General features: G+C 48.7%; 1 protein-coding gene across 4 annotated transcripts; it reads left to right on the top strand.

The window, feature by feature from the left end:
• The first annotated feature begins 9 nt into the window (after positions 1-9).
• Positions 10-10,690, top strand: GTF2H3 (general transcription factor IIH, polypeptide 3, 34kDa). Of its 4 annotated transcripts, none has more exons than XM_014533375.1 (13): positions 10-28; positions 2,087-2,166; positions 3,198-3,304; positions 4,875-5,041; positions 5,433-5,495; positions 6,698-6,727; positions 6,865-6,893; positions 7,474-7,548; positions 8,190-8,243; positions 9,047-9,115; positions 9,396-9,531; positions 9,644-9,680; positions 9,770-10,690. In XM_014533375.1, exons 3-13 carry the CDS (start codon positions 3,228-3,230, stop codon positions 9,837-9,839), a joined length of 807 nt encoding a protein of 268 aa, XP_014388861.1. In that variant the 5' UTR covers positions 10-28; positions 2,087-2,166; positions 3,198-3,227; the 3' UTR covers positions 9,840-10,690. The 4 variants fall into 4 exon arrangements, with proteins under 4 accessions (XP_014388861.1, XP_005886346.1, XP_014388860.1 ...); XM_005886284.2 differs by lacking the exon at positions 10-28 and adding an exon at positions 242-262; XM_014533374.1 differs by lacking the exon at positions 10-28 and adding an exon at positions 282-300.
• Positions 10,691-11,313: the final 623 nt, after the last annotated feature.

Raw genomic sequence — 11,313 nt, 5'->3', positions numbered from 1 at the left:
GCCCGTGTGGTCTTCAGAGCGGCAGCGAGTGTGTTCCCTCAGGAGATGCTCTAGGTTCCCTCCTGCGGGCCAGGCCCTGTGTGCCGCGCGCGCTGAGGAAGCGCAGCCGCGAGCAGGCAGGACGGGCCCCCTGCGGAGGCTGCAGTCCAGGGGGGGAGACAGACAAGAGGCCAGAGTTCTGAGGGGGCAGCAGCGGTGGACACAGTATCGGGGTGACGTGTGAGATGGCGATGAGGAGCTGATGGAGGCGGAGGTGCTTTCGGTGGGCGCCCAGGGGCCGCAGGGATGGCAACCAGAGGAGTGACTGTACCCCTCGGTGCACGGGGACGGCCCACCCACGGAGCCTCGGGGGCGGGGGTGGGAAGGATGAGAACGGAGCGCCACGAGCTGTGAAGTGAGGTGGTGACAGCGAGGCCTGAGGGGTCCGCACCAAGCCACGTGACCTACAGCCAGTGCCTGCCCTTTGCAGACTAGGACCACATCCAAAACAGCGTTGGTTGTGAAATGTCCTTCCGTATAACGCACCACCTATCGGAATCGCAAGATACCATCTGATTTCAGCAACTGTTCGATGGAATTAATAAAAAGGGGGGGGGTGCATCTTGTAACTGATGAACGATGGCGATCATCCTCTGTCTCTTCTGGCTGGGTTCTAGTCAGCACCGAGGGGGGAAATGGACCCCGTGTGCCAGGGCCTGGCGCGGCGGAGGCTGGCATCCCCGTTCCCTGAGATGGGGGAGCAGGGCCCGTGGGGAGCCCTGGGAAGGGCTTTTGGAGCAAGGAGGTCGCACCGCAGCGGGGCCCTGAAGAGTCCATAGGGTTTGGATGTGTCCGCAGGAAGCAATGGGGGGGCGGGGGGTGTCCTGACCTGCAGGAAGGAAGGCGGGAAAGACGCTGCTGCTTTTAATGAGCATTTTGCTATTAATGAGCATCCTGGGATTTTCATAAGACACCTGCCTGCAAGTTCATCGACCCCTCAGTCAGCACGGAGGCCCCTCGAGGGTGCCTGACACGGGTCTTGGTGTCAATGGTTGTTGAGTGAATGAATGGGTTACGCGAGGCGGCTCTGTGTTTGGAGTGGAGCCTCGTTTCTTTCCCAGGAAAACACTACGTAGGAATTGGTTTTCACCTTTTAAAACTGGTTCCTAATCGCAGCTGGCCTTGCTGCTAGGTGATTGGATGTATTCAGGGCCAGATGGATTCCTGATTCCTCCCTTTAAACCCCCCCCCCCCCCCCCCCCCAAATTTCACTGCTAGTGGTTTTTGCTGCTGGTTGTTCAGTGCCTTCTATCATGGACCAGGCATTTAAAATATATTTTATTGATTTTTTACAGAGAGGAAGGGAGAGGAATAGAGAGTTAGAAACATCGATGAGACAGAAACATCGACCAGCTGCCTCCTGCACACCTCCCACTGGGTATGTGCCTGCAACCAAGGTACATGCCCTTGACTGGAATCGAACCCGAGACCTTTCAGTCCACAGGCCCACGCTCTATCCACTGAGCCAAACCAGTCACGGCGGACCAGGCATTTAAAATGCAAATATCGCCCCGGCTGGTGTGTCTCTGTTGGCTGGGCGTTGTCCCGTGCACCAGAAGGTCAGGGGTTCGATTCTCAGTCTGGGCACATGCCTGGTTGCAGGTTTGATCTCCAGTGAGGGGTAGGAGGTGTGCAGGAGACATCGATCGATGTTTCACTTTCACATCGATGTTTCTCTTTCCCTTCCTCTCTCTCTAAAGTCAATAAAAAACGTATTTTAAAAATAAATAAATAAAAATGCAAATACCTTTGGGTCCATCCAATCGATACTTATTACACACCCTCTATGGCTAAGCAGCATGTGAGGAACAAAAGATGAGCAGTGACAAAACAGACGCACCCCCTCCTGCAGCTGACGGTCTAGCGGAGGGGGCGGTCTGCCGAGCGGGCGAGGGCTTGCTCAGGGCCACGGAGCTTAAGTGTGTAAGAGAGCGCGGCCTTCTGTTAACCTCAGCACTGTCAGGTCACAGGCGCGTAAAGGCATGTAGGGTGTTAGCTTTTCACTGTCATGGGGCTCATGTTTTCTTCTTTTTGTTCATATTTTCAGAAGATGAATTGAATCTTCTAGTTATTATAGTTGATACCAACCCAATTTGGTGGGGGAAGCAAGCATTAAAGGAATCCCAGGTAAGATTGCTCGAGGGGGCCTTTGGGTAATTGTAGTTTAACTGAGTATGTGTTTATATTGCTTTAAAAAAAATAGCTTGAGTAAGGTATTTATATACCATAAAATTCGCCCATTTTAACGTACAGTTGGGTGATTTTTAGTAAAATCCACAGTAGAGTTGTGTAACCATGACCACAGTTCTGTTTTTTTATTTGTTTAGTCCTCACCTCAGCATGGAGGGTTGCGGGCTGGAGGAGAAATCTTTACATATTCTGGACACAAGTCCTCTATCAAATATATGATTTACAAATATCTTCTCTTGGCCTGTGGCTTTGTGGTTTGTCTTTTCATTTGCTTAATGGTGCCTTTTTAAAACAGCTTTATCGGGATAGAACGGACATGCAATGAACTGTCTCTAAAGTGTTCCGTTTGACATGTTTTCACATATGTACACATTCATGAGGTTATCGCTACAATCAAAAGGAGGGACCTATAGATCCATCAGCCCCGGGAAGTGTCCTCATGCGCCTTTGTAATCGGCCCCCCCCCCCCCCCCGCCTCTACACCCCCTGCTCTTCTTTCTGTTACTTCAGTTTGCATTTCCGAGGTCTCTACATGAATAGAACCAAACAGTACGTACGGGGGAGTTTTTGGTCTGGCTTCTTTATTCCGCATCATCATTCTGAGCCTTGTCCATGTTGTTGCCTGTCCCAGTATCAGTTCCTTTTGCCGCTGCATAGTATTCCGTGGCTGGGTAGACCGCACATCCCTGCGTGGTACCTTATCCCTCTGCAGAAAAAGTGGCTCATCTTGACCTCTCGTCACTGGTATATAAGAAGGCCTTTTCGCCTTTCACTTTTGCTCACAGTCAGTACGTTTGCCATCTGGAAATTTTAATAGGTTTGTTTTATTTTTAAGAAATAAAGTGAAATTAATCAGCATTTTATTTTCCTGCCTGAAAGTATTTTTGATGAACTCTTAGTGATTTGAAGAGCTCATGTAGGGGTATGCAGAGCTAATTGACCTTTCTGGTGTCTTCCTCTTTCAATAGTTCACGTTATCGAAATGCATAGACGCAGTGATGGTGCTGGGAAATTCTCACTTATTCATGAACCGGTCCAACAGACTCGCGGTGATAGCGAGTCACATTCAGGAAAGGTAGGACCGCCAGGGTGTTCTTCGAGGTCGTGGGACTTGCATGCCAGTTGCGTGTCCGGTGCCTGCTGTATGTCGCAATGACCTTTTTCTGTATCCGTGAACAGTACTCACAACATCGAGAAGCAGCACATGTACAGCTTGAGAGTGTGAGCATTGAAAGCCTCCCTAGCTGGTGTACAGTAGAGCTGGGCGGGTGCTCGTCTCACTTACACCTTCATCTTGTGCTCTGGGCAGAAAGGAGCATCATCAGATGGGCCAGCAGCTCCCGTCACTGCTCTCCTGGCGGGTCTGCCCCGGGGCGGGGAGAGCGCTGGGATTCCACTTTCCCTTCAGCCAGCCCAGCTCCTGGGCACCTCTCACTCCCAGTGTGACTACTGCACGGCTCTGGGTGTGATTCGGTGTTTATAAGTAAGGACTTTTCTTACAAATTGGCTCCTTAACCCACACCAGCTCCGCCATCGGGGGCTGGGCTGAAGAAACAGTGACCCTTCCTAACACTGGTGCAAACACCTGTCTGTGTGGCCAATAGCTCTGCAGCGGGCATGCAAATAGGGCCATGTGCCAGCAGCGATTCTCATGAATAATTCTGACCCTGTTTACTTGTCACGTTGTACACGGACTGTGGAATCCAGTCCCCATGTGAGACTCGGCTCCTCTCTGATTAGTGAGTGTCCCTCACAGCAGACAGGACTCTTGTTTACCCACCTGTTTCATGAGGTTGGTGGCCGGTTGTCAGGCTGCTCGGTTCTCAGGGCTTGTTCCCTCGGTGTGTGGAGAGAACCCACAGGCTCCCACCCAAGTGCTCCCCTCCCGTCGTCGCCAACATCCTCTCGGAATCAGAAGAGGACGCCGATCTGATTAAGCTGTCACTCAGAGCAGGGAGGCTAAGTGTTCACGGTTTAGAAAAACCGGACGTGTTTTCCGTGATTGCCACAGAAGTCCTGGGCCACTGGAGGAGTCTTTAGGGGCCCCTTTGCCAGATTCCCAGTGCTGGGCAGAGAACCGTACCTCAGACAGCAAACTGACAGCACGTTAGACGGGCCAGAAGCAGAGGGAGAGCCCCGAAGCGTCTTCAGAGACACAGCCAGTGTCCTCTGTTTCCTCTCGTCGCTCAGAAAACAGTGGCATCATTAAGACATTCTGTGGTGTGGTGGGCGACTCGTGTTTCCACCTTTATGCATGTTTTCATTTGTATTATTTTACTTATTTATTAAGTATATTTTATTTATTTTTACAGAGAGGAAGGGAGAGGGAGAGAGAGATAGAAACATCAATGATGAGAGAGAATCATGGATCCGGGGCCTCCTGCACACCCCCTACTGGGGATCGAGCCTGCAACCCGGGCATGTGCCCTTGACCAAAATCGAACCCGGGACTTCAGACCACAGGCTGACGCTTTATCCACTGAGCCAAACCAGCCAGGGCTATACATTTTTTAAAAAAATGGAATTTATTATGGGTCTTGTGATCCAGAGTTAATGTGGCTTTTGTGTGTTTTCTCTGCTGAATGTCACCCTGTCTAGTGAGGGGGCTGCGTCCTGGTGTAACTAGGCTTTTCCCACCATTTCAGCCGATTCCTGTACCCTGGGAAGAACGGGCGACTCGGAGACTTCTTCGGGGACCCTGGCAACCCCGCTTCTGAATATAACCCCTCGGGGAGCAAAGACGGGAAGTACGAGCTGTTGACAGCAGCAAATGAAGTCATTGTGGAGGAGATCAAGGATCTGATGACCAAGAGTAAGAGCTTTTCCCCTCCATTGTTGTTATGTTGCAAATGGAGTTGAACATGGGGGGCCTGAAATCCAAGGATTTGAGGTTCTTGGTGCTGCTACTTGCCATTTTGTCAACGTCTGTGCGGCATTTCCCTGACGCTGCAGCTTCGACACTGCCCTGCCTCCGCCTCTTGAAGCACATTCTTTGGCTTCTACGACTATCCTGTTGATCTGGCTTTCCTCTTTTTTGGACCACTTTTTCTTCTATTTATGACTTTTCCTTAAAATATATATTTTCTATTTTGTTTAAAATGTTATTTTTATTCATGAAGAAGAATACTTTGGTTTAATAATGATTTTAGTTCAAGAAAATGCCAAGAAATTCCCTTCTTAATGCTTCTTCTTCTTATTTGTAGGTGACATAAAGGGGCAGCACACAGAGACTCTGCTGGCAGGGTCCCTCGCCAAAGCTCTGTGCTGTATCCTTGGTGGTGTGCTCATTCGTGGTGTCTTCTGGGATAGACGTGTCTTCCTGGGGATGTTGCCTGGACCTGTGTCCACGTGAACGAAGGCTGAGCCTTGCAAAGCGATGGCTTTGCAGTGTTTGAGAACAAGCTGGAAAAACTCGAAGTGGGAAGAATGGGAGAACTCTAGTGCCTTTTATTATATGTAGAGAGAAACATCGATGTGTTGTTCCACTTACTCATGCATTCATTGGTTGCTTCTTGTACGTGCCCTGACGGGGGATCGAACCCGCAACCTTGGTGTATCGGGATGACGCTTTCACCAACGGAGCTCCTGGCCAGGGCCTGCTCACAATCCTTCAGGGCACGTCCTTGCTTCCTTGTTTCTTAGTTAGGCAGACTGGGGAGTTGGTGTTTTGTTTTTTCATCTCTTTTTCGTTTCTGTTGGATTATAAAAGCCACTCACTGACCTGATGCTCAGTAAGCGAGCAGTTGTTGCTCCACAGGCCAGCGGGTTACTTTGCGTTTAGCGTGGGGTCCACAACCCCTGTAAGCATTTCGATGTTGTCTATGTTTGTGTGATGTTCTCCCAAAGTTAAGCACTTGAATTTGCTTGGGACAGTATTGAGTGATTGCTCTGTTTCGGACTTTGAGGGTGGTGGCTGACCCCTGTGTGTGGTCTTCAGTTCCAGATCCCCCCTGACTGGCTGGCTGGCTGGTCCCAGTGTTCAACTCTGGGGTGTGGGGGGTCATCATGCAACAGTCTGTGGTGGTCATTTCCATTTTCGGGCACAAAGATACTTTGGAAACCCCTAGTCCTTCATTTGGTGTGTCTATCATGGTAAAGGGAACAGGTCTTTTTCTCCGTTTGGGATGCTGGGTTTATTTAATTGAAATTTGAGGTTATTTGTCTGTTTACTCTCAGTTCCAGATCCCCCCTGACTGGCTGGCTGGCTGGTCCCAGTGTTCAACTCTGGGGTGTGGGGGGTCATCATACAACAGTCCGTGGTGGTCATTTCCATTTTCTGGCACAAAGATGCTTTGGAAACCCCTAGGCCTTCGTTTTGTGCGTCTATCACGGTAAAGGGAACAGGTCTTTCTCTCCGTTTGGGGATGCTGGGTTTATTTAACTGAAATTTGAGGTTATTTGTCCGTTTACTATGAATATTGATGAAAGTAAATGATACTTTAAAATTCCTTAATGCTAAGAAAACAAGACATCCACAGGATGAACAAGGAGGTTAAAGGTAGGAGCCTCCGTTTCCTATGAGACTGATCTTACTTCACTACTGTAACTTGGTGGGCTGCATGGGTTGGTTAGAAAACCTTACAACATGCCTGATAAGACTCAGTTACATGGTAGCCTGCGTTCCTCTCTTTACAGACAATCAGGAGATGAAGTCCAGGATACTGGTGAGATGTGTCACATTAATCCTGTGCTTATGTTTATGCTTATGTCTGCCTCGGCCGCTGGGGTGGTTGCCCTCCCGCGTGGCGTCGCTGATGGGGATGGAATAGCGCAGCTCCCCCAGGGCAGCTGGTTGTCCCCGGGTCAGGGTGGAATGTGTGGCCTCACCGATTTCAGGAGCTCATCCCGGAGTCCGTCAGAGCGCTGTCTACACCGAGCCTTGCAGGCGCTTCAGAGTCCCCTGCAGGGACTTGGGTAAATAGCGGAAGTCAGCTAAGTTGGCAGGAAGGACATAGACGCCTAAGAAGCAGGTCGCAGCGCACTAGACGGAGGACTGTCCGTTCGTGTGTGTGCAGTGGGTGCGAGTGTGTGACGTGCCCCGTAGCTGCTCTCCAGAAACTGTTAGCAAGGACTGTCCCTGGAGTGGCAGGATTTGGGGGTTCCGTCTCCTTTTCACCGATAGGGTTGTTTACTGAGGATGGCTAGGCAGACAGTGAGAAAAGCGCTGTTGGCTGAGCTTGCGGAGTAGCGGGACCTCCCGGGGGAGGGGGTGCGCCTGCAGGTCCTGACAGGCTGTGACTGCAGGTGATCAAGGCCGCGGAAGACAGCGCCCTGCAGTACATGAACTTCATGAACGTCATCTTCGCGGCGCAGAAGCAGGTGAGCGCACGCCCTTCCTTTCCGGGACGCTCGCTTCGTAATGAGGAACTAATTTCTTTTTTCTTAATGAACCACTGGGGGAGGTTTTCTGACTAAACAGCCTTATGAATGGAGCAGGAATCTGGAATCCATGGTTCCTACAATCATTTGAGTCCTGGGCCCCTTGAGAATGAGCCCCCAGAAAGACGTGCACTCAGTGTTAATGCACTTTCAGGGTGTTCATGCGCCCCATTGGGCCCATCCGAGGACCCAGGCTAAGAGTCTCTGGCCTTATAATGTGCTACATGCCTTGATGAACTGTCACTAATACATGTCATTTTCTCCTTTGATGTGTTAAAACTTCTGTTATAATCTAAATGCCATAGTTGCATATACTGTTCTCCATTTGGGAGTAACCACGTGAGGTAGTGAAAAGACCATGGGCCTCGTGGACAGGCCATCTAGGGCTGACCCGCTGCCTCCCCTGGCTCCATGGCCACAGCCTGGCCCGGCCTGGGCTGCAATATGCTAATTGGATATCTGCCTTGCACAGTTATGCATGTTAAATAAGCCATTTCAAGAGTAGAGGTTGGCACATAGATTCTGAGTATAAAGTAGTCATTGTTATCATTCCTGTAATGTTTTCGGAATATTCGTTTCAGAATATTTTGATCGATGCGTGTGTTTTAGACTCCGATTCAGGACTCCTCCAACAGGTACGTTCTAGGTGAATGCTTGGTGTTGGTTGTGAAAGGGGGTGTGTTCTGTTCCTATTGTTCCATGCCTTTCACTGATCGTCACACATTTGTAGGGATTAGCCTGTGTGACAGTATAGATGAGAGAACGAACATTTCTCTGGCCCCTTCAAACTTTCTATTTTACATAATAACTTGATTGACTTTGGAAAAGTGATTCACACATTAAAACAAATATAAGCAACACAGAAAAGTATTTTTTAAAAAGGTTTAAAAAATCCCTTCAAATACTATTATTCGAAAGTTACCATTGTTAATAATTGGTGAAGAGAATGATAGATCTCTGTGTATATAGATATAGATTTTTAGGAAGAGGAAGGGAGAGGGGGAGAAACATTGACGCGAGAGCCAAACATTCATTGGCTGCCTCCTGCCTGCCCCCTACTGGGGATCAAGCCTACAACTCAGGCGTGTGCTCAGAAATTGTCCCTTTCCGCGCAACCACCTGAGCCACACTGAGTTAATTGTATGGCGTGAATTATATCTCAGAGTTGTTGTTGTAAAAACATAATGACTGAATAAACGTGGCAAGAATCAAGTTCATCAGCAGCAAACAAACAGAAGGAAGGGTGGAAGGCGTGAGCCAAGGGCAAAAGGAAGCTGCGTGCACATCCCAGGAGGAAGTGGCAGTTCTGGTCCGCGCTCTGGGGAACACTGCTTTCACTCTGCTGTGTCGTCTCCTCCCCGTTGGGAGACCTGCAGCACGTCCCCCTGGAAAAGCGAAGTGCGTGCTGCTTTGGCAGGGGCCCTGGTGTGTCTTGCAGGCTTGTGACATCACAGGGGGCCTGTACTTGAAGGTGCCGCAGATGCCCTCCCTCCTGCAGTACCTGCTGGTAAGGAGCCGTGACGGTGCGCCTGGCACCTGAGACCCGTCTCCTGGGGAACGAATGGGCGCAGATGGCGGGTGCTAGTCATTGGAGGAAAGGAGGGAAGGGGTGTCAGAGGGGACTCGAAGCTGAGAAGGGGGTGGGGCTTCCCATAGTCTTTGAACCCTGCAAGCCGTGTGCAGTGTTGTGTGCCTGCCTGTTTGCGGAGCGGTGCCTGTATGTGGAGGGGCTCAGTAATTGCTGAGTGAGTACTAAAAAGGCTTTTTATTTTATTTTATTTTTTCAGTGGGTCTTTCTTCCTGATCAGGACCAGAGATCTCAGTTAACCCTCCCTCCCCCCATTCACGTGGACTACCGGGCCGCCTGCTTCTGCCACCGCAACCTCATCGAGATCGGCTACGTCTGTTCTGTGTGCTTGTCGAGTAAGTTCACGGCCGAGGTGGTTCCTTCTTGCCATGGCTCGGGAGGCCGGAGAGTGTCTCCACGGTGTGGTTTTCAGCCATCCTGGCTTTTCTTTGTTTTCTGCATTTACAGTATTCTGCAACTTCAGCCCCATCTGCACTACCTGCGAGTAAGTATCTTTGGGGTTAGGTGGCTGGCTCCCGCCTGCGGCAGAGAGTTCGCGCGTTAAAGGGCGTCTTGCTCCCTGTGTCGTTTCAGGACGGCCTTTAAGATTTCTCTGCCTCCCGTGCTGAAGGCCAAGAAAAAGAAACTGAAAGTGTCTGCGTGATGGTCGAGCTTTCCCACCTCCCAGAGCTGCCGTAGAAACGGGGGAGGGGAGAGGGGAGTCTTTGTAAGGAGGCTCCGAAAAATACAGCGATGTGTAAGAATTCCTAATGCGGTTCCTTACAGGATGCAGTCCTAAAAGATCACCCTCACCCTGTGGGGACTGCTGTACGTGGGGAGCCCTTCTCTGCAGTATCCATCCCTAGAATGCTTCCAGAGGGTTCTGTCCAGACGGGGAAAAGCGCACATTTGTGACTTTTTAAACCGGACGATCACGTGTCACACCAGCCTGTCCTGACTGGGCGTAGGCTTTAGAGCTTCTTACTGTCAAGCGTTACAGGGGGAATTGGAACAGTTTCAGAAAAAGTGAGTGAGGGCCTAGTCAACATGCACCGTCTTACATACGTGGATCCACTTTCAGATCCTTGTTGTCTGCGTGGAGCTTCAGCCTCAGGTACTTGCAGGTACTCAGTCCTTTGTGTGACGTCGGCACATGTTTGGACAGCGATGCCCAAATAATAATAACAGTTTGTCTCGGAATCACTGCCAAATGGCTTTACATGAGTCAGGCGAGTGATGCAGGAGTCTGGCGGCAACTTCTTCAGAAGCAGTTGTGTGAGGAGGTCATTTGTGAACGCTGATGTCTGGACTGTGAGGGTACTCCAGGGTTGGGGGGATGGATTCTTTATAGTGTCACCCGCAGACTGAATCCTTTCTTTTTAACCAAGGAAAAGAAATAAAAGTATTAACACTGGCTAACTGATCTCTAGAAGCTTTGGACTTAATACTGAAAATTTCTGTCGGTTCAAATGAAAAAATATTTGTAATTTCAGCAATAAAAATCGTATTTTTTCCATGTGACCTTGAAGTTATTAAGTCCTTTTAAATTCCAGCATAGTGTGGGAAGGGTTTTCGGGAACAGTGGCTGATTTGGTTTGTTTTTAAAAGTATGTTGCCAAGGGGGACATCTGTAATATTTCAACAACAAAAAAGCATGTTGACAAATTGTGTATCCAATCTTGTACACCAATAAGATTTAAATTTTCTCTTTATACCATCTCTGAAGCTCAATCTCATTTAAGTAACTTGTGTTTGGTTAGATTATTTCAGGTGGGTTTTGTATTTTGGACTTACGATTTTATTAACTACACAAAGATTTTTGTGATAACTTTGCAAGTATTTGTTAATTCTTGAGTTGGAGAATCTCTTTGAAAATAATATTTAATATTCATAGCCTCATTAAGTGTAATGGAAATCCGTATTTTAAGTCTAGGAAAGAAAGCATTGTATATCTAAAAGGATAATTTCAAGTAGTTTTGATAAGATTGATTTTCACTGGAAATGTTTTTATATACTGTTTTAGTTCTGTTTGTTTTATTTTTAACGGTTGTGTTTATGGTTTATTTTATATAAATTTTTATAATAAAATAATTTGAACTTTAATATTTTCTTGAGTTATTTTCTCTTAATGTTTATTT

Source organism: Myotis brandtii, unplaced genomic scaffold, assembly GCF_000412655.1.
Source record: "Myotis brandtii unplaced genomic scaffold, ASM41265v1 scaffold97, whole genome shotgun sequence".
Taxonomy (NCBI): Eukaryota; Metazoa; Chordata; class Mammalia; order Chiroptera; family Vespertilionidae; genus Myotis; species Myotis brandtii.
The sequence above is the reverse complement of the archived record's forward strand: the minus strand, read 5'-3'. Positions and strand labels throughout refer to the sequence as shown.

Bases quoted from the DNA above. Each gene is read 5' to 3' on its own strand.
- GTF2H3 (XM_014533375.1), top strand. From the start codon at position 3,228: ATGGTGCTGGGAAATTCTCACTTATTCATGAACCGGTCCAACAGACTC. The intron at 3,305-4,874 runs GTAGGACCGCCA...CCACCATTTCAG, and splicing joins GCGAGTCACATTCAGGAAAG to CCGATTCCTGTACCCTGGGA. The intron at 9,116-9,395 runs GTAAGGAGCCGT...TTATTTTTTCAG, and splicing joins CCCTCCTGCAGTACCTGCTG to TGGGTCTTTCTTCCTGATCA.